Genomic DNA, 23379 nt, shown 5'->3' with positions numbered 1-23379 from the left:
ACTAACCACCTTTCCCAACAGGACGCTGCTTTCAAAAACTAAACCACCCCCCACTAAAAAAATAAAAACACACACCCCATAAGCCACACACACAGAGATCTTTGCAAAGGGAAAAGTGTGTGTCTAAAAAACACAAGAGAAAAAACACGGAGAACAAAAACCCCCACAAAAAACCCCTAAATCCTCTCTCTCTCTGGGTGCCCCCCAGCTCCCTGTCCCCTCGGCTCTTTCATAATGACAAGCATCAAATTAGTCACAGTCACTAGGCAAGTAACAAATAACAATATCACCATCCAGAAAGCAGGGCTAGCAGGGACCATGGCACAGACCCTTGGCGCCTGTCCGGTACCCTCGGCTCAGCTGCTAGCTCATTGGGCTAAAAATACTAACTTCCGTCAAAGAACCGAAAGAAAAGTGAAAGAGCCTCCCCGTGGGTTCCCACCGCCCGTACCTGTTCCAAGATCCATTCTCCGCTCCTTGGTCCCAAACTCTTCGAGAAACGCCATGAAAAGAAGAAGAGAGAAAAGAATGTGTTTAGTGTCTCGCGGGCCCCCTGTCCCCGCCCGCCCGCTGTCCCTCCCCGCCGGGCCGAGCGCATCCCGGGCTGGGGGGCGCGCGCCGGGCCAGGCCGGGTCGGGAGGGCGGCGGCGGGGAAAGTTTGCTCCGCGCCTCCCGCTCGCTCTCACGCTCCGGCCCGCACGCTCCCGGCAGCTCCGAGTTCCTTCAACTAACACAGAAATTGCCGGTGGCCGTGGCCGGGCTGGGGATCGGGCCCGCCGGGACGAGGGCCTCCCCCCTCCCCGCCCCGTCCCGAGCGCCCAGGGGTCGCCGCTCCGGCCCGGCCCGGCCCTCCCCCGCCCGCTCCCGGTACTCACCATAGTCGGAGAGTCGAAAGCCGAATTCACTTAAATAATCAACTTTCATAATACTTAATTAATGCCTAATTGCAACTGATTACTCCCCGAATAACAAGTTGTTTTAAAATCCTGATGTCATTGCTCCTGACGGTAACACTCAGGGTAACAGTTTGGCAGGAGGGAGCGGGGCGGGCGGGAGCGGCCGGGCGCTGCCAGGCGCCGAGGTGATTGGCAGGGCGGCCGTGGCACCGCCCCTCGCCGGGCGCGCGCGCGGCTCCGGCAGGTGAAAGATCAGACCCGCGCGCGCGCGCGCACGCCTCGCCGTGGCGCTAAGGTGAATGGGGGCGCGTGCCCGCGCCTCTGACACGCGCGCCCGCGCTCTCAGCGCACAGAGCTCGGGCGGACTGAGGGCGGGTTGTGACTCTCCAAAGCTCAGAGCGGCAGGCGGGAGGCGGGGCCGGCGCTCGTGGGGTCGCGTGCGAGGGAGGAGGGGGAGGCTGGTGCGTCCGTGCGGTGTGTGTGGTTGTGTGGAGGAGTCGTGCGCCCGAGCGGAGCGGGGAGATGGCACTCGCGCACACGCGCTTACTCTCGCCGCGGGAGCGCGCGCACTCGCTCGCTCTCCTCGGCCGCTCGCCCCGCCGGCCACCCTGTGCGCGCCCGCGTAAACTTTTCCGCGCGGGAGCGAGCGCAGGTGCGAGGCTTTTGCGGCACACGCGCGCGCTTTTGCCGTTCCCCTCGGAGCTGCCCTTGGGCTGCGGGTGGGGCCGATGTGGAAGGGGTTTTGTTTCCCGTGCTCACCCCACTTCCCTCATTTTGTTGTGGCTACTGGAGTTCGAAGAAGAAAGGAGTCGCGCGCGGCACAGCTGGGTGTGTCGGGGAAACTCGCACGTCGGCCTTGCGCTCCCCCGTGCGCACTCCCGCACGCCGGCCCGGCCACCGCGCTCGCGCAGGCCGCACAGTCAGAAGTTTCCATCGCTTCGCTTTGCTTTTGCCCTTAAAATGGCTCGAGTCCCACCATGTCAGGCCGCGCATGTTCCAGTCCCCAGGCCTTTCTCATTCCTCCTCCCTCTCTTCTTCCCTCACAGTTTCTAGGCAGTCTCCTCCGTTGATCCACGTCATCCCTTGGGCTTCCTTCCCATCCCTGAACACAGGCGCCCCTCAACCAAGTTGGCCAGCGTCCGGACACCTGTTCCCTGGGAACCACGCCCTGCTCACTCGGATGTCCCTTAGGGCTGGACCGAGCACTTGTCTTTCTTGACTCTCCCTGGGTTTGTAGGTCTCTTGCCATGCCCCCCTCCCCCATACAACCCTAGACGGTCCATACTGTAGCTACAGGTATTCATACCTCACATTACCATCTGGCTTGGTGGGGCTCAAGGACAGCGTCCTGCAGAGAGCAGGACCTCAGCAGGTTTGCCAACCCGATACCTGTGCCTACCGTGCCCAGCTTCCTGTCCCTTGGTGGCCCAGTGCTGTCTACCTCTTCCTATTGTCCTTTTTCCTGTTGCAGGATGGGCCACACTGCCTTCCGACGAGGGGAGGAGAGCGGGCTTAGGCTCTCCCTGGTCTGGGCAGCATTCAGCAAAATGGCGCTGGCCTATTTTTGCAATATTTCTGTTTTGCAAAGGGAGGGGCCCAAGGAGGCCTTGAGGCAAAGACGTCAAGGGAGTTAACAATCTACTCTTTCTCCTACTTTCTCCTTATTTTTCTGCTTTTCTTCTGACGGCTCTTTAGTTCTAAATGGCCCCACAAAGAACAGGGCATCCCTCTCCTGCTCTGCCACCCTTCCTAGTGCCTTCCTGGCAACCTCAGTCCAGGTTGTCACACAGCCTCTGCTTGGGGTCCATTCCATCCCTATGTGCAAAGGCCTAACTTTACTGGGTGTCCACTGGCCCTAAAACCCCGAATAAGGAAACAGCGCTCCTTAAACCAAGCCACATGCGCCTCAACAGCTGGCCCAGGGAAGCCAGGCAGAGAGAGCCATGAGCCCAGCTTCCCTGTGGGATCTCTGTGTCCAGGACCGCCCAGGGAAACCTCTGTGGGCACTGCTGTCCAAACCCCCACCCCCAAAACCCCAACAAGGAGTCTGTCCCCTTGTAGCTTTGGCTTGTAACAACAGGCAATTAGTCCCACACCCCAGCCTGGTGTGGGCAACCAGGTGAAGAAGGAAGTCTGACGCCATGTGTGGTGGTGAAGATGTCTGCGCACACAGGGAGCTCCCTGCATAGGGACCTACACAGCCTCTGGTTGGTTCTGAATGTCCTAGGTTTCAGCCGATGGTAATCAGGGCTGACCCTCAGGAAGGGCAGGAAACACTTCTCCCTTGCAGTAACCTAGGTAAGAACAGTAACTTTGCAGCCTCTGAAGGTCAAAGGCTGACTGGGAATGGCTGACAGGGCAGGACCCAGAGAGCCAGGAGTCAGATCAGGGCCAGCAAGAGGGGCTGCCACATATGACCCATGGTGGGGAGAGTCCTGGGATGGGCCACCTGGAAAGCATCTTTTCTTCAGAGACAGTGGGTCACAGTCTGCCACCGCGGGTGGAGTAGGCTGGACTCAGAAGGAGCCATGTACAGGGGAGGACAGATTAGTGAAGTAAGAAACAGAGGCCAACTTGGCATGCTAGGATATCAGGCCAGAGCCAAAGGCCTGAGCATCGAGGGTGTGGGCCACGAGTCAAAGGCTGTGTGTTAAGAGCCTCCAGATCTCGTCTGCTCTGTTTCTAAGCACGTGCCCACATCAATGGGAGAAGGCTAGCCAGGTGGCATCCCTTAGAGCTGTGGCCCATCTACGCCTTCCTTACTCTGATGTGGTAACGCCTCTGAGACCCCGAGACTAGCCACCACGAGAACATCCCACAATTTCTACTGGTCTCCAGGACCTGGGCTCAGAGCCTCCAGGTCTTTCTAGGACACCCCACCCCAAGCAGAATCGAAACTTCTTCAGTAACTTCATCCAGTCAAGTGGCCCACACCAGCCCCCACTCTCTCCAGTCAGGTTGCCACGCTGCTGGCTGGCATCCTCTCGCACCCCGTGTGCCCACTCATTCTCCCTCCCGAGCCTGGGGCCTTCTCACTCACCAACCTGTTTACACATCGGGTATCTCATGCTTTATCTGTTCTCATTTTGAATTTGTAACTTTCACATAAACTTGAACAAGGCTCCTTTTGTTCCTGCACCCCACCCCAGGATCCCAATAAACTGGTTCCCTCTGAGGCGACTGGGCCAGGGCACAGAAGCCTTAGCCAGAGGACTGTGTGTGCATGTGAACAAGCATGTTCGCACCTGCGAGGGCGTCCGTGTATCTGAGAGTGCTCCGCAGGGATGGAGGGAGAGTGTCAGGAAAAACAGTGTGGACAGGAAGCATGAGGGGACACAAAAGGGTGGAGACACTTCAATAAGGCCTGGGCCTCAGCTGGAGCCAGGCTCAACCAGCAGGTAGCAGAGGGTGTGGGCTCCGGACAGGTGGGTGTTGGCCCAGGGGACAAGCGCAGCTGAAGAAGAAACAAAGGGTCGATGGAACGGTCTAGTGGGTGGCGAAGCAAGACACTGAGGCCACGCTAAGTGTAAGGCAGACACAGGGATCACATTATGGCAGGGTAGGGGCTGGTACAGCCGCACGCTCGGCCCGTAATCCTGTTAGCCAGCAATCTCCATTCCGAAAGAGCTTCATTTCTTTGTGAATATTTGTAAACTAGATATCTAATGGAAAATTATAGGAAAATTATAGTGAAATTCATGACGGAGAAATCCGATTATCCCTAATTCAATTATGCCATCTTAGCCCACACAGCACATTTCCCATTTTTTTCCCATAAATACCGATGCCAGGGGTCCCGGTAATCAAATAAAATTGAAAATCATCTTCCCATTAAATTCAATTAGCCGCAATTTCTAAAGCCTATCAGAGATTTTAATTACTAAATTATAAAATTCTCCAATGCTAAATTGAAACCAAAAAAATTGCACATCCTTATATTTCAGAGAAAAAAAAAGGGCCAGCAAAATCCTTCAAAAATGTTCCCTTCTGTCCAACTCCAGAACAGTTTCCCAACCTGGAGCGACCTCACGGTGGCTGCTGCCTCTTTACTTGGCAGGGATGCAGCCAGGGGGGCAGAGGGGAGCACCTTTGCAGGGAGGGGCCCGACATACCCACTAACAGAGGAGCAAACCACGCCCCTAAGCCTGGCTAGGACGGTAGCCATCTTCACTATCCTGGCAATCTTGGCTCCTGAGACGTCCTCAGCTCTGTCTCTCACAGTGAGGCCTCAAACTCTCAGAGCTACCTTCCTGGTTGGTGATCTGGGCCACAGCCAGTAGGCTTCAGGGACAGACAGCTTCTCATTTAAGTGTGGCTCCCAGAACCACTCCGGTGGGCCCCCTGATGGCTGAGGCTGGGTCAGAGATGGGAACAGAATGACAGATAGCAAGGCTCTGTGTCCCAGGGACTTCTTAACAGGTGTTTCCAGAGGCTATGGGTCCTGGCAGGGTACCAGTTTCCTGGGACAAGAGAGAGATCAATGTGGCCAAAATCTGGCCTCTCCCTGCACTTCCAGCACATTCTGCTCTCTTTTCCCTCCCCGGAGAAGTCAGCAGCCTTGAACTGGCCAAAGGAACACCTTGCCTCACGGAGAGACTCTCTCCTACCCCCACCCTCTTTAAGGGACGTACTGACCATGATACCTAGCAGTAGCCCCTCCTCCACACCACTTACCGCCCTCCAAAGGGTGCTTGGTGCTTCGGGAGAGCCCAGAGAGGTGGCATTGGAGGCAGCATAAGAGCTGCCCTGTCTAAAACCCAAGCTAGGTGGCTGGGTAGGCAGCTAGTGGCCCCAGCAGACTTAGGGGAGTCAGCGGAGCCCTACCAGCAGCCCAGCACCCAGGAACAGGGAGCAGGTCTGATCTGCCAGGCAGCCTGGAGTGCCAGCAGGGAGGCACCCGCAAACAAAACAAAAACAAAAAAGTTAATTATCTTTGGCTTTTTCTTAATAAATATCCAAACTGGCCCGGCCGGATCCTCCACTTTGGAGGGAGAAAGAAGGAGGAAAAAAAAAAACCCAAACTCAATCCAACAGACTCATTCTTTCTGTGTGTCTGCTTTTCCCTTTGCCTCTGGTCCTTGATCTGTCATTTATCGGAAGCAGTGATGGTTTCACCTAAATTTCCAGTTTTTGCAAATACCAAGAGATTGGCTACAAAAGTGGTTTTTGTTGTTGTTGTCTTTTTTTTTTTTTTAATTAAGTTTTTGGGGTGGGAAAGTGGGGCACGAGAGAAGAGAGGCAGGTGGAAAGAAAATGGGTGAGACACAGTAGAAAAGAAAGCAGAGAAAGATGTGAGGGAGGGTGGGACATGAGGCAGGTACCCAGCTGAGGGGTGCCCTGTAGCCACAGCCCTGCTGGCAGCCTGACCCTGGCGGGGCCCTGCTCCACGACATTATGTGGGCACTTTGTTTCAGTTACTGGCAGGAGGCTCTGGGATTTCTCATGTTAAAATCCCAAAGCCACCTAGGTCTCCCAGGCCACTCTAGCTGTCCTGCTGCTGCAAGGTCTCTGTGCCAAGGCTGCCTTCCAGGAGTGGGGCTGGGAAAGAGAAGCCTGGGAGAAGAGCAAGGGGAGGAGGGAATGTTGGCTGTCTTGGGGTGGGGGTGGGGGTGAGGCTTTTCTGCATGGAGTCATGAGCATACCTGGGGAGAAGAGAGTTTCATGTTGCTGCCTGGGCCTACATGTTCAGATGGTGCATGTACATGCCTGAGCCCAAACTGTCAGAAACTCACGGTAGGGCATGGGGTGGGGGCAGCTCCCAGGACATGGAACGCTGCCTTTGGGATTCATCTGCCTGGATTCAAATGCCAGCTCCATCAGTCACTGGCTGTGTCACCCTAACCAAGTCACAGGTCCTCTCTGTGCGTTCATTTCCTCGTATCTAAAGGGAACTATTAGGAGTTGTTTGGGTCTGTGGGTGGGGGAGGGGAGGAGAGTGGCTGCCAAGGAATATGGGGGCTTCTTCCTGAGAGATGAACAAGTTCTACAGTCAACAATGGTGATGGTTGCACACCCTTGTGAATACACTTCAAAAAAAAAATCACTGGATTGTATGTTTAAAAATGGATAGATTTTATGGTATGTGGATTATATTTCAATAAAGTGGCCACACACTAGTGTAGGGAGAAGTGACAGCAGTATCCTCTCCTGTTCTGGACAGAGGTTCAAAGACAACATTCATCCTGGCATGGATAAGTGATCTGCAAGTATCCACTGTTAATATGGGGCTTGGTGTCTGTGAATGTATACTGCTGGTGCTTACAAATGCCTCTCTGGGTTGCTGGCCAGAGTGCTGTCAAGCCCCTGAGCTGCCCCCCCCCCGCCCCCATGTCTGGTGGGGGATCCTGGGCAGCTGCTCCCTGCCAGGGGTGGGAAGTGCGTGGCCTCCTCCAGCCGCCTCCTCCTCAGGGTCCCTGGAGAGAGGGCTGCCCACCGTGGCGGGCAGACTCCCGAGCTACACTCGCTGTCTTGCAGACACTCATATTCTCCATGTGCAGCAGACCGTGAATTCACCTTCATACTAGTTACAGGGTTATTTAGCTTCTCCTGACACTGACAATCACCAACTTTAATTCGCTGCTTGGTTTCTTCCTGCTGTGCCCTCTGCCCACCCCCAAAATCCTTGGGAGAGGATGGGAAGGACTGAGGTCTAGCCCTCTCTTGCCAAAGCTTGCCCTTTGGAGTGATAGAGTGATGGCAGGAGGTGGGGATGGTCCGTAGGAGAAGATGCTGGGCAAAGGGCTGGAGAGAGAAGGTCTGGGAGAGAAGGAAGTATCACCAGGGCTAATGGGAGCCTCCATCCTGCTCCTCCAGCTGACACTAATGTATTCAACCTGACATCCATCCTGTCGTGAGTGACTCACCCATCAGGCTGCTGAGCTGAAGGCCTGGCTGGAACCCACGGGGGATGGGGACTCAGTCTGGGGCCGGGCTTCTAAGACCAGGCAGCTGGCATGAGGCTGGCTCCTCTACCCGCTGCTAGATTAGCAGGTGTCCCTCAAGAAAGCAGTTTGATAGAGTCCAGCCGACCAACTTCTCCTCCCCACCTCCTCCACCAGTCTCCTATCCGGTCACACCAGCCCATCCTGGAGGCTTTTCCAGCTTTACTTCCCTGGTGCGTGGGCCACTTCTCTACCCTTGACAAAAACAGGCTGGAAATTGAGACCTCGAGACATCTCCTGCCACCCACCCAAATCACACAAGCCTGAGACCAATGTGGGAGATAAAGCCATAACCAGGTGGCTGGCTGGGTACAACCAGGGATTCTCTCATTGACCGAATCCAAGAGCAGCCACTCACCAGAGTCTCAGAAAGCAGAAAGGCAAGACAAGAGGGCTCGCAAAGACTAGAAGCTAGAGGTTGGAAAAGGAGAGCAAGGTCAGCCAGGGGCACAAGAAAGGCAGAGAAATGCATCGGCAGGCCCAAGTATGTGTCCACTTCCTCCTGAGCCCCATTCTCTAGCTCCACCCCTGCCAGCCAGAGAAGTGGCCATGGTGGCCTGGGCAAGAGAGAGAGATGTCAACGGGGCCGACGGAGAAGGGGCTTGTTGACTGCAAACTGTCCATTATGGCTCAGATTATAAGCATATTGCGCAGGGCTCTCTGCACGATGCCGGGGAAATCCAATACGCTGAAAGGTTAATGCAATCAATTAGGGTGACAAGGAAGTAAAGTAAAGCCTTCCGAGTAGATGAAAAGGAGAGAGGGAGAGGGAGAGCGAGCCATGAGTTGGGGGGGGGGGGGCAGCATGAGTGTGGGAAGGCAAGAAGAGAGAGAAACTTATGAAGCACACAGAGAAGGCCTGGAGGGGAGGAGAGGTGTGGAGACCAGGAAGGGACCGCGGCACAGCCAACAAAAGAGACACCCAGCTAACTGAGTCCCAGACCTCCACCCGTCCCCCTCCGACTTGAAGCCTTGCACCCAGGTTTATTCCACAGCCGCGGTGTCACACCAGGGCAGCTTTAATTGCTGACTTTGGACAGAGCAAGCACCCACTTAGTGACCCCGGGGGGGGGGACTTCTCAGCAGAGTGACAGCCTGGCTTGCACCCTTATCCTTATCCTCACAGGCTGAAGCATGGACTCAGACCCTTTTCTTGTCTTGCTTCCTCCCAGCAGTTGGCTCAGGTCCTGGAGGGCAGGCCCCCTATGTTATAGAAGCTGATGGTCTGAGAGAATGGGCCACATTGCAGGGCCCAGCAACAAGTGTGAGGGGCCTAGGGCCATCCAGTGCACTCCTCAGGGGACATTCTTTTTCCAAAGGTACACTGGACTCGGAAGCTGTGCCATCTCCAAGGGCTCAGACTCAGGTTTCCCCGACAGGGTCAGGGAAAGCTCCATGGTACCTTCCCAGGGCTGGATGCTGCATCTTGTGCCTCCTGGGGAAACCCTTGACCTTCCTGTTGGATTCTGGGCTCGGCTGCTTTTAGCCACTACTCATTCCCTTATCCCAACAGCCCTGCAAAATATACCTTCTCACCTTGGAAAGTGGGCCAGGGGTGGGGGTGGGGCATCACCACGACGACGACTACAGATCTGAGGTTAAAATGTTTGCTAAAGGCTACAGGAGGTACACTGGATGCAGGAGCTCCGAGGGAGCTGGGGCTGGTGTGGAGAGAAGGGCTGGGACTTCAGGGTAAGAGGGACAACTGAACAGAGCAGGAGGCACTAGGCAGACAAGGGCCAGAGGCACTCCGACCGACCGAGCAGGACTTTAAATAGCCTGAAATCAACCCCCAGCACGGGGTTCCTATGTAATCCCAGCCTCACTATGGTGACCACACAACACTGAAAATGCACTTAACACCAAGGATTTACACACTTAGGCAGGTTACAACGGCAAATCTCATGCAATGTATATTTTACCAGAGAGGGAACAGAAATCAGGAACCAGAAGCTGGGCCAGCAAACCCTTCTCTGTAAAAGGGCCAGGTAATAAATATCTTACGCTTCACAGGCCAAACAGTTTCTGCTGTAGTCACTCAACTCTGCCATTGTAGAGTGAAAGCAGCCACAGACAATATGAAAATGAATGGGCATCACTTCCCAATAAAACTTTATTTACAAAAAACAGGCTGTGGGCCAAATATGACCTTGCCTGGGCTTTGTCCAGAAAATGGAAGCATCCTGCCTTTCAGGATTTGGATGATTCCTGGGGACAGTTTGTCTAATCTGGCAGAGGTCCCCAGAGGAAGCAAGGCTCTCCTGTGCGGTGCAGAGTGGGGTGGGGGGCGCAGAGAACTAGATCTGCCATGGGAAGTCTATTTATGCCTCACAGCATCCTGGGAAACCCTTTGAAGGTTTTGAGATTCTTAAGGAGGGGAGGAAAGAGAGGAAGGCTGCATGCAGCTCTGGTCATTTCGAGAGTCTCAATGCACTGAGATAGCAGTGAGGCTGAGGCTAGAGAGCAGGAAGGAGCGACCAGAGGGAGCCAGAAGGGGCGCCGGGAGAGAAAGGCCAGAGAGCGCCCCGGAGCTGCGCTGTAACCAGGGTGGTGCTGGCGGCAAAGGGAGGAATCCACGAGCCCCAGCGAGAGCGCAGGGCGCGGGCCGGGCCTGCCCTACACCGGGCCGCCTCTGATCACGTTTTCAGGGCCACTGCCCGCAGGCGCAGACAATGCTGGGGGAGCCTTTGAAGTCCGAAAGGGATGCCGCGGTGGGAGCCGAGGGACTCTCCTCCTTTCCCCCGTGCTCCCCATGGGGAGGAGGCCAGCGGGACAAAACTGGAGCGGGTCGCAGCCTGGCCCCCGAAATGCGAGAGACAAAGGGAAAACAAACAGGTTTGGAGCCAAGCGCACGGTGCTGTGTCTGTCCCCCGCCCCGCCGAGCCAGGATGATGGATGGCTGCAGCCAGCCTGCTCGCCCGCCGGGCAGGCCCCGCTATTTACATAACACTGGCGTTCCACCGGTCACCTCTGACACTGCACTGCCCGGGGCTAAGGCCCGGTGGCCCCGTTGTTCCTCGAGCCACCAGGGGACTGTGACAGCTTGTGAAGACCAGGGCAGTGCTGAGTGCCTGGCTTCTAGGAAGCCCTGGGCTTGGGGTAGGGCAGGACATGGCAGCCTCCTCCCAGCCAGTTCTTAGCAGATACGGAGGTGGCTCAACCTCAAAGAAGAGGCAGAGCTGGGGGGAGCCGCGGGTGGAGGGGGAGAGGGGGGGACGACGACGAGGACATTAAACTCATTAGGAGCTTCAGGCATGGCTAGAAGCAGAACTTCCCTGGAGAGCCAGAGGCAGCTACCACTGTGGACAAACAGTAGGGCCAGAGTGGGACACCAGTCCTACGCGCAGCCCAAGCATGGCCCCATTGTCCTACTACCCCGGCTGTCTGGAGTTCATTCCTTGCTCTAAATCTGCAATCCATCCATCCCCAGCCTGTTTCCAGTATAAAAGCCAAACAGCTCTTGCTGGGCCCCCATTGTTCCTGACAGGTTCCAGTAGCCATGTGGCTCCAGTTCCCTGTCTCCAACTCCCCATCCCCTCGTGGATGCTTGAAGAACTGAACTCAGGCTGATGTATCTCACACCAGCAGTCACACAACACACAGAAGTGGGGGTGGGGGAGGCGAGTTCGGGCCTTACCTCACCGGGTCCTAGAGATTCCTCAAACAAGGTTGGGACGTCACTTCATCCTGGCGACAAAGAAGAGCCTGTTAGTCTTTCCAAGAGGAAACCTATGACTTTTTCCCTCCAAGCATGCTGTCACGACCCCATATGTGCCCAAGGGTACTCTGTCAGCTATGGGCTGAAAGGCTGATGCTCCAGGGTTAGCCAGAAGGGCCAGTGGTTTAGACTCGCTCAGTGGGCTCTGCTTTGGGCCCGTTTTGGGCCAACCAAAGACTGAAAATTCAGGAAGCATTGGTAGCTGTTACATGGGAAATATGGCTCCCAGGATGCTGTTATGCAAAGAAAAGTCAGACTGCTCTACACACTGCCCAGTGGAGGCAGGGAGGGGTGCGTGTGTGCGTGCGTGTGTGTGTGTGCGTGTGTGTGTGTGTGTGCGTGTGTGTGTGCGTGTGTGTGTGTGTGTGTGTGCGTGTGTGTGTGTGTGTGTCTGTGTGTGTGTGTCTGTGTGTGTGTGTGCACGTGTGTGTGTGTGTGTGTGTGCGTGTGTGTGTGTGCGTGTGTGTGTGCGTGTGTGTGTGTGTGTGTGTGCGTGTGTGTGCGTGTGTGCGTGCGTGTGTGTGTGCGCGCGCGCGTGTGTGTGCGTGTATGTGTGTGTGTGTGTAAGAGAGACAGTGTGTGTGTGCGCACGCACGCACACATGTGTGCCTATGTATACACATGCACACACGTGTATGCTGGTTTTGGCCTCTGGGCTCCCCTGAACCTTTAGTGGCTAAGTAGGTGTTCCTGGAGACAAAGAACGCAACACCAACCACTCCTTGACTCTTTTCTCCTGGGCCCTGAAAACAAAAATGACAAATGGCAAACTGTTCCCAAGTGACTGCATGAGTGCTGGGGTTTGGGGGGCCAGGTGAGGCATCAGGGTGAGGCATCAGGGAGCTACAACCCCATAGGAGCAGACTGTGGGCAGTACCTTCCACCCTGATGGACCAGGACTACCCCACAGGGGCTCAGGCGGGGCGAGTAACGACACTGGAGGGTCTTTAACCCATCCTTAACATAGCTCAGCTTGCAGGCTCAGGTCCTCTGCAGCCTAGAGCAGGAGTGTGGGGATCCAGGTGCAAATAGGACAGACTCCATTTGCGGAGGGAAGACCAGGAACCGTGCACCTACCCACCTGGCCCCACCTGCCCTTTCCTGGGCCCTCCCTATACTCCAGCCTTCGCGCCTGCTCTGCTGGACAAACGGTTTGCTATTTGTTGCCCTTTTCCTTCCCTATCCCTCATTCGTGGCTTATCAATGATGCAAGAGGAATAACACCAATTTCCTTAGGCCATGTAATCCCCAAATCAGATTGGGGGGATTTCAGGAGAAGAGGTGACCTTGTCCAGGGCTCCCAGAACGCCACCCAGTCCCACCACCCGCTCTCTCATTCCCAGGACATATTTAGACAGATAAAGCTAATTGTACTTGACATGTCCTCTTAAGGAGGGCTCCGCTAGGCCAGTGTTACGGCCTATGCTGGGCTGCTGGGACAGAGGGTGCCCAGTGGGGCAGAGTCTACTCCGCTGCATCAAAAGGCTGAGAGCCTGGTGACCATCAAGTGGTCTGGGAGGGTTTCTCTGTGGGCCTAGCACACTCGTCTGTCTAGAAAGTGGGAGCTGAGGGGTGTGCAGAGAAGTCAGTGTACAAAGGTAGGGGGTAATGGAGAGAAGATGGGTGCCAGGCAGAGGTGGAAGAGGCTGGCAGAAGCCTCCGAGTGAAAAAGGGACAGAGTTGGAGAGGTGAGCTAAGTTAAGGGGAACAGGAATGGAGACCCCAAAGCCAAGGCTGGGAGGAACTACGTGGGCTGGGCTGGCAGAGTGCACATTCAATGAGCCTTAGGCCCTGGCAGGGGCACCATCATTGTCCTGTCCATCCCAAGCTCTCCTTCTTGAGATCTGTCAAGACGCCCCAGCCAGCCTCCCTTGAACCCCCAAAGCCCCCCAACTCTACAACTCCAGTATCTCCCTTCCACCACCTTTTTCTCCCCTCCCCTCCTCCCCGGCAACTGTGCATTTATTAATTCATGAGGCACTAATTAGTTCTTTGTTTAATTTTGTGTTAAACAGACTGACCGGAATGATAACGACTTACAGCACAGTGTTGCCGTCCCCAACCACCCCTGTTTTCTGACAACAAGGGAGCGCGGGAGACCGGAGCGCTGAACCCAAATCCCTCAGCAGTTGCACTTCATTAAGTCAAAATGTGACAAGGAGCTTAGAGAGCAACTTGCAGATCTGATCACACAGAACAATCGGGAGGAAACTTTCCAGGAGTTGGATGGGGCTGGAGGCGCGAGGGGGAGGGGCGGAGACGCATCTACGCGGGCACCAAGATGCGCCCTCCAGTCCCATCCTTGCCTGTCCAGGACAGGCAGCCTGGCTGAAAGCAGCAGGGACATTCATGATCTCTCAGTTGGGTCTGGGACACTAGGAATACTCTAGGCTCCCAGTGAGGACCCAAGCAGTATCCAGTAGGTCATTTTCATTTCTTCCTTCTTGTACCTTCTGCCTCTGCCCCTCCCAGGGCTGATGCCTTATTCTGGCCTACAGGAATGAGAGGTTGGCACAACCAGATAATGGTAGTGAATGAGAAAGCTGGCATAGTTAAGGAAGGGTTCTGCAGGGGTGTGTGTGGGGGACCCTTATCCTCAGGGAGGCTAAGGTTAAGGGAAACACCTCAAGGCTAAAGGAGAAAAGGAGTCGGAGTATCCTCTTTTTTGTGTTTGTTTTTTGAGACAGGGTTTCTCTGTGTAGCCCTGGCTGTCCCAGAGCTCACTCTGTAGACCAGGCTGGACTCAAACTCAAAGAGATCCGCCTGTCTCTGCCTCCTGACTGCTGGGATTAAAGGGGTGCACCACCATCCTCTGCCAGTTTTCTATCCATCCATCCTCCATTTATCAATCCCATCTATCCATCATTCATTCATCAATCCATACATCCATTTTCTATCCATCTTCTGTCAGTCTGTCCAGGGTAAACCCTCACCACCCTGAGGATGGACAGGTCGAGGGCTCTGTGTAGAGGAACACAGCCATCAGAAAAGAAAGCAGAGCTAGGCTCTGGAGCTTGTCAGCCGTGGTGGCTGCCTGTCCCTAAGCAGCTGATCTCATAGTGGCCATGGCCTCTTCCTTCCTGTCCATGGGAAAGAGTAGGCTCTCGGCCCCAGAGATGTCAAAGGGCCAACCCCATCAGCTACAGCACAGGCAAGGACAACGGCGCCAAAAGCCAACCCTGTCCAGCCCTGGCATCATCAGCCCTGACCCTAATCTCTGCTGGGGTACAGAGCGGGTATAAGGAGAATGAGCAGAAAAGCACACAGGGCGTTGGCAAGGTGAGCCCTCCATCTTGCAGAAGGCCTGTTGCCTTCTTCCTGTTGACTGCTGCACTTGTCCACGGGACGCCGGAGTACACACAGCCCACCGGCCAGGAAATGATGGAGTCGGGCAGCCACAGTTCTCCTTTTCCCTATCCAGGTCTGAAGTACAGTGGTCTCCACCCCAGCCTGGCAGCCCTGGGCTGGCGTCTGTTAATTTGCTGTCAGGCTGCCTAAGCAAACCAATTAAAACTAATCATTAATTATAAAAGAGAAGGAGAAGAGGAGAGGGTGAAAGATGGGGGCCGGAAGAAGGAAGAGGGAATTGGGCTAGAGAGAAGACTCCGGGATTCCAGGGAGCTCTGATTTGGGGACTAGGGACCTGGGGAGGGTGGTGGTGGCAGGGGCCAAAGATTCTAGAATGGAGGAACCAGGAAGAAGCCAAGGATGATAAGAGAAACTTTGATGGGCAGGAGAGTAGAAGAAAAAGGGGAGGGGGAGATGTGCTAGGAACAGCATACCAAGGCCTAAAGGAGCCCCACTCCCGTGAGGTCCCCTCTGTCTAGAGGTGAAACCTCTCTACGACCTGGCCCCACAGTCTCTCCCACAGGCTGCCTGGCTCTAGATGTATGGCCTCCCTCAGGCCAGGCTCCTGTCTGAGGTTCCAACCTGCTCCCAGCCTTCTCAGGCCATGGAGATTCAGGACAGCTGTTGGGCCGCCTGGCTACCCACCCCCCTGCTACCCCAGCCCACCTCCCCATCCTCATCCACCCTCCCCCGGCTGGGCCTTTCACAAGGGCTGGGGCCATGTCAGCCCGGCAGCTTGAGGAGGGGGCAGCACAGACAACGAGGGGCAGTGTCATGGAAACGGGCACTTTCCCGGAGAAATATTCTGTTCGGCCTCCTTCTTGCATTGAGGAGCTGTCAGGAGCCTGAGTGAGAGTCACACTATCCCGGGACCAGGCGTGACAAAACCTATTTTCTGCCTCAAATTTGATTGATTAAAAAACTTTTTAGGAAAACCATGTTGAAAGAGTGGAAAAAAAGAGGGAGGGAGGGAGGAATAGAAGGGAAAAGAAAGAATATAAAGTGATACAGGGAAGGAGGGCTGAAAGAGAAAGGCGACATCCAGGGGCCAGCCATCCCCGCACCCCGCAAGGCTGCCAGGGTGTGTATCAGAGTCACGGCATAACCAGGAGAAAGAATCCAAAGAAAGGCTGGAACTTTTACACAGTGTTTAGCAGGACAGTGAAGGGGCTGCCGGCTCTGTACGGTACAGTGGGGCAGGGGCTGGATCTGGACAGCAGAAGCAGAAGCCAGAGCAGGCTGCCTGTCCCTGCACAGGGAGAGGAGACCAAGGCCTCCAGGCCAGAAGGGGCAGGTGGCTCTGCTGGCCAGCATCAAGTTAGAAGGGGCTCTAGATTGGCTCTGTGGTTTCTCCCACAAATTCTTGATTGGAATTTGGCCAGAATCCTGAGAAATCAAACATGGTCAAGAGGGAGGGCCTAGCCATTAGAGTCAGGGAAGGGATTGCCCAACACTTTCCTTTCAGATGTACGCAGCTATGTGGAGGCCAGAGCAGGTTGACACTGGGTGCTCCCATCGTTTCCACCTTATTATTATTATTTTTTGTATATGAGTGTTTTGCCTGCATATACGTCTGTGAACCATATGTGTGCCTGTTGCCCAAGGAGATGATAAACCTACATGTGGGTGCTGGGAATTGAATCTGAGTTCATTGCAAGAACAACAAAATGACAAATACGCTCCCCCCACCTCTTTCTTTGAGACAGGATCTCACTGTGTAGCGCCAGCTGTCCTGGAACTAGCTCTGTAGACCAGGCTGGCCTCGAACTCAAGACATGCGCCATCACCGAAATGCAGCTGAACAAGTGCTCTTAACCACTGTGCCAAGTCTCCAGCCCCTCAACTTATTTTTTTGAGACCGTTTCTCGGTGAACCTGGAGCTCACTGAATTCACTCATTGGCTAGACTGGCAGGCCAGCCATGCCCAGGGATCCTGTTGTGTCCACCTCCTAGTGCTGGAATTACAGGCATGCGCCACTGCAGCCAGCTGCTCACTTGGATGCTAAAGATCTGAACTCAGGTCTCATGCTTGCACAGCGGCCATCTTACCAACTGAGCCATCTCCCCCACCCCCTCAAGGAGTGTTTTTAATAATAGTAATACACCCGAAGAGCAGGACGCGCCCAGCTTGGCCCGTCCATCCTGCAGTTGGTAACGCCTCTGTGCTCAGTGCTGGCATTGGTTCCTCTCACTTCTCTGTCCTGTGTGGATGCTTTCTCAAGCAGTTCTTTTACCCAGCCAGGGCTTTAAAGAAGATGGGGGTGGATGTCCTGCCTTGGTTTCTCAAGGAGAAGAGCCACCCCTCTCTGTTCCTGGGACTCCCTCTGGAGAAAGAAACGTCACTATTTCCCAGAGTCCCTGCCTGACTACCACAACAGTGCCTCAACTCTATCCCTGGACAAGGCCTTTGCTCTCTCTAGGAAGAAGGGTCTGAGTTGGTGGCCTGGTACAATCCTGTTTTTTCTAAGGGCCTCAAGGGTCAAGGTGACAGGTCGTGCTGGCCAAGGAGTCAGCAAGAAGGTTGTTCCCTGTGCTAGGAAGGGCTCAGAGGTATCAACTCAGTCTCCACTCAGGACTGAGTGTGTGTGTGTGTGTGTGTGTGTGTGTGTGTGTGTGTGTGTGTGTGTGACACGGCGCCACTGCTGAGCTGAACCGTTCAGCAGACAGACACTCAGAGAGATGACACTGGCCCTGGCCTTGCCACAAACCATCCAGCCTCTGTAGTTGTTTCCCAGAGAGCGTAGAGATGCCAGGCACGAGGAAGACAGAAGGGGCAGCCAGAAGAACGGGGTCAGGAAGTCGGGTTTGAATCCTACCCCGCCTGGCTATTACCAGCTGCCGTGAAGGCCCAACATAATAATGTTTAGCACAGTTCTGACACATGAAGAAACTGTCCCTTGATATTAGCTCCTGAGGTCCTTTGTGGGAGAGATTGCAGTTCCACTCCAAGGTGTAGACTTCTTAACACTTGGACACAACTGTTCCCAGCAGCACCCTTCAGGACAATCAAAAGGCAGACACAGTCTGAGCTCCCCTCAGCTGAGCAAAGAATAAACAATGGTGGTCTATGTACACTCTGGACTATTATACAGCTGTACAAAGTAACAAAGACTTGACACATGCTACAACGTTCATACATCTGAATGAGGTTATACCAGACAGGGGAGGTTATAAATTCTATGATTCCAGTTACACGAAAAAGAAAAAAACCAAACATCCAGACTAGAGTGACTAGAGAGAATAGCTAGTGATTGTCAGGAGCTGGGAAGGGAAGAGTCGGGGATGACCTATTACTGGTTTCTGTATGGGGTGATTACAAAATTCTGGAACTTGCGGGGCAGGGTTGCACGCCTTTAATCCCAGCAATCAGGAGGCAGAGACAGGCAGATCTCTGTGAGTTCGAGGCCAGTCTGGTCTACAAAGAGAGTTCCAGGACATCTTGGACTACACAGAGAAACCCTGTCTTGAAAAACCAAAATAAATAAATAAATACATCCTGGAACTAGATATTGCTGATGGCTGTACAGCTTGTGAGTGTACCTAATGCCACTGAATGTACACTAAAAACGGTCACATTGGTAAACTTTAGAGAATGTGTATTTACCATAATAAAATGCACGATCCAACCGGCGCTCGGAAGAGAAGGGTACCAAACATGAGAACTCAGCCGAGGCAGAGGATGAACCAAGCTGGGGTTGGAGGGTGACATGGTAATTTCAAATGAGTCCCGTTTCCTTCCAGCCCTGGAAAGGAACTGAGTCACCCTCTGAGGTACCCCGTACCACCTAAATTGATAGAACGTTTGTCTAGCGTGCATGTGGCCTCTAGCACCTGTAAACCGGGTGTGGTGGTGCACGTGTGTAAGCCCAGCACCTGGGAGATAGAGACAGGAAGATGAGAAGGTCCAGGTTATCACTGGCTACATGGACATTCTGGGCTAGGCTCTGTCAGAAAGGAAGAAAGAAAGGGAAAGAGAGAGAAGAGAGGGAGGAGGGAGGCACTTTAGAACGGCGGTGGGGGAAAGGCTAGGCGGCGGCTCCCCCATGGACCTCCCCTTAGGATACCCTCCCTCAGGTGACTCCATCTCCCATACACACCGCTTCCCTGCATGCACAGGCAGCAGACAGTGCTACAAATCCCCATATCCCCAGCCCCGCCTCTGCAGATCTCTCTGCCCAGCTAGGCAGAAACTTCTGCTCCCACCCAGGGTCCCTGCGCAACAAGCTCCCTCCACAGGGCTCCAAGTTGATGACTTCCCCGCCCCCCAGGGTTCTAGGGCTTCCCAAGGTCAGGCAGTCCAACCCGAAGGGAAAGCCTAGGATACCGGCGGTGTAGGGGAAAGCCAAGTACTCTGGGGGTCCCCTGAGCTCTCGTCCCCCATCCCTTCTGCCCGTTCCTGAATGCGTGTGCTCACAGAAACCCCTGCCTTGGCCCGGGAACTGTCAGGAGATCAACAAACAAAAGCTCCTTCTTGACAGGGAGTCATTTATATTTTAGCTTCGTTCCATTATCCTAACGAATCCTTCATCAGCAGATGCAATATTAACAGCAGAAAAATCAGCTCATTACATCCGGGGGGATTTCATCAAGCCGGCAATCATGTGTGCAGCTCCCCAAGCCTTCAAGAGGCCAGTGGGGCTGTTATTTATTTATTTTGTTACTTATTTATTTAATTTTTTGGGTTCTTTCCACATAATTGCGCCGCATCTCAGATCTTTAATAAATAATTTGTAGGTCCTAAACTGCACACAGCCTTGCTCTCTGCCATGAGATCCTGCTTTAGCCAAAATATTTACCAATATTTAAAAGTCATTAGAGTCAGGAAGGAAGTGGGGAGGGGTACTGGGAGCAGCCTGATTTGGGGCTGTGGTGCTTATTAATCTTGTCCTCCAGACCCATCTCTTGGCGGGAGGGTGGCCATCCCGCCTAGTGACTCGTGGTAGAGGTCTTGCCTGTCACGCTCTGCTTGATTAGTCCGGATGGAGGTTTCCTGGGAGCTTGGAGAGAGGTTGGATGTATCTTGAAAGACACATCCTGGTTTTGGAGGCTAACTGGGCTGGTGGTGGAAGAGATCCTCTTGGTACAGTGGCAGAGGCCTTCCACATACTCTGTTCAGTCCACCTGCTGATGGGTACTGCCTGCCCCCTTCCCCAGGGGAACTCAACCAGACAACCGAGGCTGCCATCCACCAGGCCATGGCTGCTGTACAGCTCAGCGGGAGGCATCCCTCTCGCCTCCCCAAGGTTACTCTGCAGGAAAGAAAAGCTCCAGGGGTCTGGAAGACAGACTGGGCCCATTTTATAGACTTCAACTTCAGATCTCTGCTTCAGGCAGTGCCACCAGGAAAGAAGGCTCAGCGTCAGGAATGGCTTAGCCAAGCCTCCATTCTTTCCACACATCCTGTCTAAACAGACCAGCCTTCCAGAGGCTCCTGGCTCCAGTCCCCAAAGCTGGAGTGACCACCGGTGCTGACAGCACCCCCCGCCGCCACCATAGGCTGGCCATGCTTTCACAGGTTTTTCCCAGCGGGGGCTGGATTTCTGCCCAGCCAGGAATGTGCTCCCAGGATGTCAATTCTAATCTCCCCAGCGCTCTGACAGAATTAAGCTCCAGTTTGTCCGACAACATCCCAAAGTTTCAGAAATCCAGGGCAGGCTTTCTAATCAGGCTGCAGGACAAAGGTCTGGCCTGACCCTGTCACTTCCATTTATGCCTCCTGTCTGTCTGGGCCTCGGCCTTTTCTGCAGCTTCCTCCAGCCTCTGCCCTGGCCAGCATCCCCCTCCCCCAGCTCCCCTGTTTCTCCGCCCAGAACTTCCACAACCCAACAGCCCAGCTAATCCCATTGCCCCACCATCCAAAGGCCAGGGATGCCTGTAAGGTGACCTGCCTGGCCCTCAGCCTGTTGGCCCAGCCTTGCTCAGACTCCCTGTTGGTCAGCTTACTAGAAGGGCCCTCAGGCCTCACTAGACTACACTGTGGCTCTGGGGAGAGAGCCTCAAAGTTGGCTCACTGTGGTCTTCAGCCAACCCTAGCCCGGGTTCCTGTAACTACCCTTTGCCTTTGTCCCTCCTATTGGAAAGGTCTAGAATGCCTTGGTTCCTCTGTCACATTTGGAGGCCCTATGGGGCAAAGACTTCTCCCCTTCAACCAACTCTGCTGGTCACTGAGAGGTGACCTGCCGTCTATGACAGCAAAAGCAGCTTTGAACCGAGAGGAGGCAGGGCCTGTGGCCAGGACTCAAGCCTTGGGTTCTTTTGGACTGGGATGTCATGAGAAAGGGTTAGACACTGCCTCCTCCACTCTCCACCACTCTCCACTCCTTATCCATGTGGCTGATGGCTGGGCATGGAGTGTTCAAAGCTGCCTCTGTGCCCCCCGGAAACTTCACAAACAGAAGAGGCAAAACCTTTGGGAGACAGATAGAGAGATGTAGGTGGGACCCACAAATTAAACTTGCTTTACACCCATCAAAATCTTCATGGGGGCAGAAGGAGCAGTGTAGACACCCAAGATGGCATCCAGGAGTGTGTAGACACCCAAGATGGCATCCAGGAGTGTAGACACCCAAGAGGACATCCAGGAGTGTAGACACCCAAGATGGCATCCAAGAGTGTAGACACCCAAGAGGACATCCAGGAGTGTAGACACCCAAGAGGGCATTCAGGAGTGTAGACACCCAAGAGGACATCCAAGAGTGTAGACACCCAAGATGGCATCCAGGAGTGTAGACACCCAAGGGGGCATCCAGGAGTGTAGTATCTGAGCCTCACTCTGGCCATAGAGCTGGCCGGGGCAAGGGGTTCCCAAGCAGGAGAGGGAAAACAAGAGGGTTTGAGGAAGAAGAAATAGAGAAGCCACTGAAGGCAGGAAAAATCTAGAATGGCCAGGATATGGGAAAGAGTGCTCAAGAGCTGCCCAGTTAACAAGTATCAAAGAATGTTCTGAGTCCAGCAGTGGTGGCACACACCTTTAATCCTAGCACTCAGGAGGCAGACAAACAGATCCCTAAGTTCAAGGCCAGCCTGGTCTATCTATTGAGTTCCAGAACAGTCAAGGCTACGTTGGGAGACCCTGTCTCAAAAGAAGAAGAAAAAAAGGAAGAAGAGAATGTTCTAGAATGCCACAAGTAGGCAGGTCATGCCATAGCCTCCCTGCTTCCCTGTGTGACCCAGGCTGAGACTGGCCCTAAGCACAGAGTCCTGCCTGTCCCTCCATGGGCTTCTGAAGCCCTCCCACTCTGGCTCCCTGGCTTCGTGTAAGGAAGGCCTTCTTTCCCAGTGTTGCAGCGAGGGGACAGCTTCCCAGAAGTTTCTTCTGTATCAGTGAACTTCTCCTATCACCCCAAGGCTGCTCTGGCCTTCACCAGCTCAGCCATCAGGTCCTAAGGGCAGACCAGCATTGCAGGCCGAGGGTTCCCACTTCCCTTGGACAACAGGCTGGGCTGGTAGGGAAATGGGCAGGAGAGAAAAGTGGCCAACTGGGCTAGGCGGTGGTGGTGCACGCCTTTAATTCCAGCACTCCAGAGGCAAAGGCAGCCAGATCTCTATGAGTTTGAGGCCAGCCTGATCTACAGAGTGAGTTCCAGGGCAACCAGGGCAGTTACACAGAGAAACCCTGTTTTGAAAAGCCAAAAAAAAAAAAAAAAGAAAAGAAAAATGGCCAATGGGAATGGCAGTCGGGGAGGGCGTGGCCCTTTAATAAATCCCTTTTCTAGAGAATGACAATCATCATAGTGGTTTTATCTAGTAACAGAAAAGTCCATGAAGGCCTCCCCTGGAGAACAGATCAATGTCTGCCTGTCAGCACTTTCCAGAACTCCACCGCAGATTCCTCTGCTCCTCTTCCCTGCTTAGTGAGATCCCTGATTCCCCCAAACTTCCAATTTTGCCTTTGTGTCTTCCTCTCTGCCTCATCTTTCCTTGGTTGCTAAGCTGGGGTGTTGGTGAGTTATTGGTTTTTTTTCCCTCTTTTTTTTTTTTTTTTTTTGCTATTTATCAGCGGATTGTGTGGAGCTGAGTGGTGTGAGCCTCACCCTGCTAAATAAAGCTTTGGTATTTCTGATAAAGCCATCAAATTCCTTATCACACTGACACAAAGTGCATTTAAAGAGACAGACACCCTGCCCCTCCCTGTCCTCACCCCCTTCCACTCAGCTCAGATTTCCAGCTACTCTGTCACCAAATAGGGCTCCTGAGGATGGAGGCGGGGGCAGGGAGTGGGGGACAGAAGGCAAACCCTTTCTAGACCCTGCTTTTCCCAGTCAGAGCTGCTGGAACCCCCAACCCAGGGCTGGCCCCAGGGCGTGGCACACTGCTTCCTGACCCCATTCTGGAGCCAGGGGAATACTGCCACTGGAAATTGCCCTGGACCAGGGGATGTCCTCATAAACAGAACAATCCTGTGTTAGGACAACAGCAGGCAGGAAGGAGGAGAAGACCCTGGAAGTTATGGGTCTGTTTGGCAGCCCAGGCACTG

At 54.2% G+C, this 23379-nt stretch overlaps 1 protein-coding gene across 2 annotated transcripts in view; it reads right to left on the bottom strand.

The window, feature by feature from the left end:
• Positions 1-23379, bottom strand: part of Casz1 (castor zinc finger 1) — a 147343-nt gene that overhangs the window by 50913 nt on the left and 73051 nt on the right. The window contains exons 3-4 of one of the 2 annotated variants that reach the window (XM_059255386.1): positions 11475-11524; positions 452-490 (exon numbers count right to left, since the gene is read on the bottom strand). In XM_059255386.1, coding sequence (XP_059111369.1) covers positions 452-467 — 16 coding nt within the window. In that variant the 5' untranslated portion in view covers positions 468-490; positions 11475-11524. Of the gene's footprint in view, positions 1-451; positions 491-875; positions 1014-11474; positions 11525-23379 lie in introns of those variants that run through there. The other variant, XM_059255385.1, reaches the window with a different exon arrangement.

This window comes from Peromyscus eremicus, chromosome 2, assembly GCF_949786415.1.
Source record: "Peromyscus eremicus chromosome 2, PerEre_H2_v1, whole genome shotgun sequence".
NCBI lineage: Eukaryota > Metazoa > Chordata > Mammalia > Rodentia > Cricetidae > Peromyscus > Peromyscus eremicus.
Note: the sequence above shows the minus strand (reverse complement) of the source record. Positions and strands in the feature narration are given on the sequence as shown.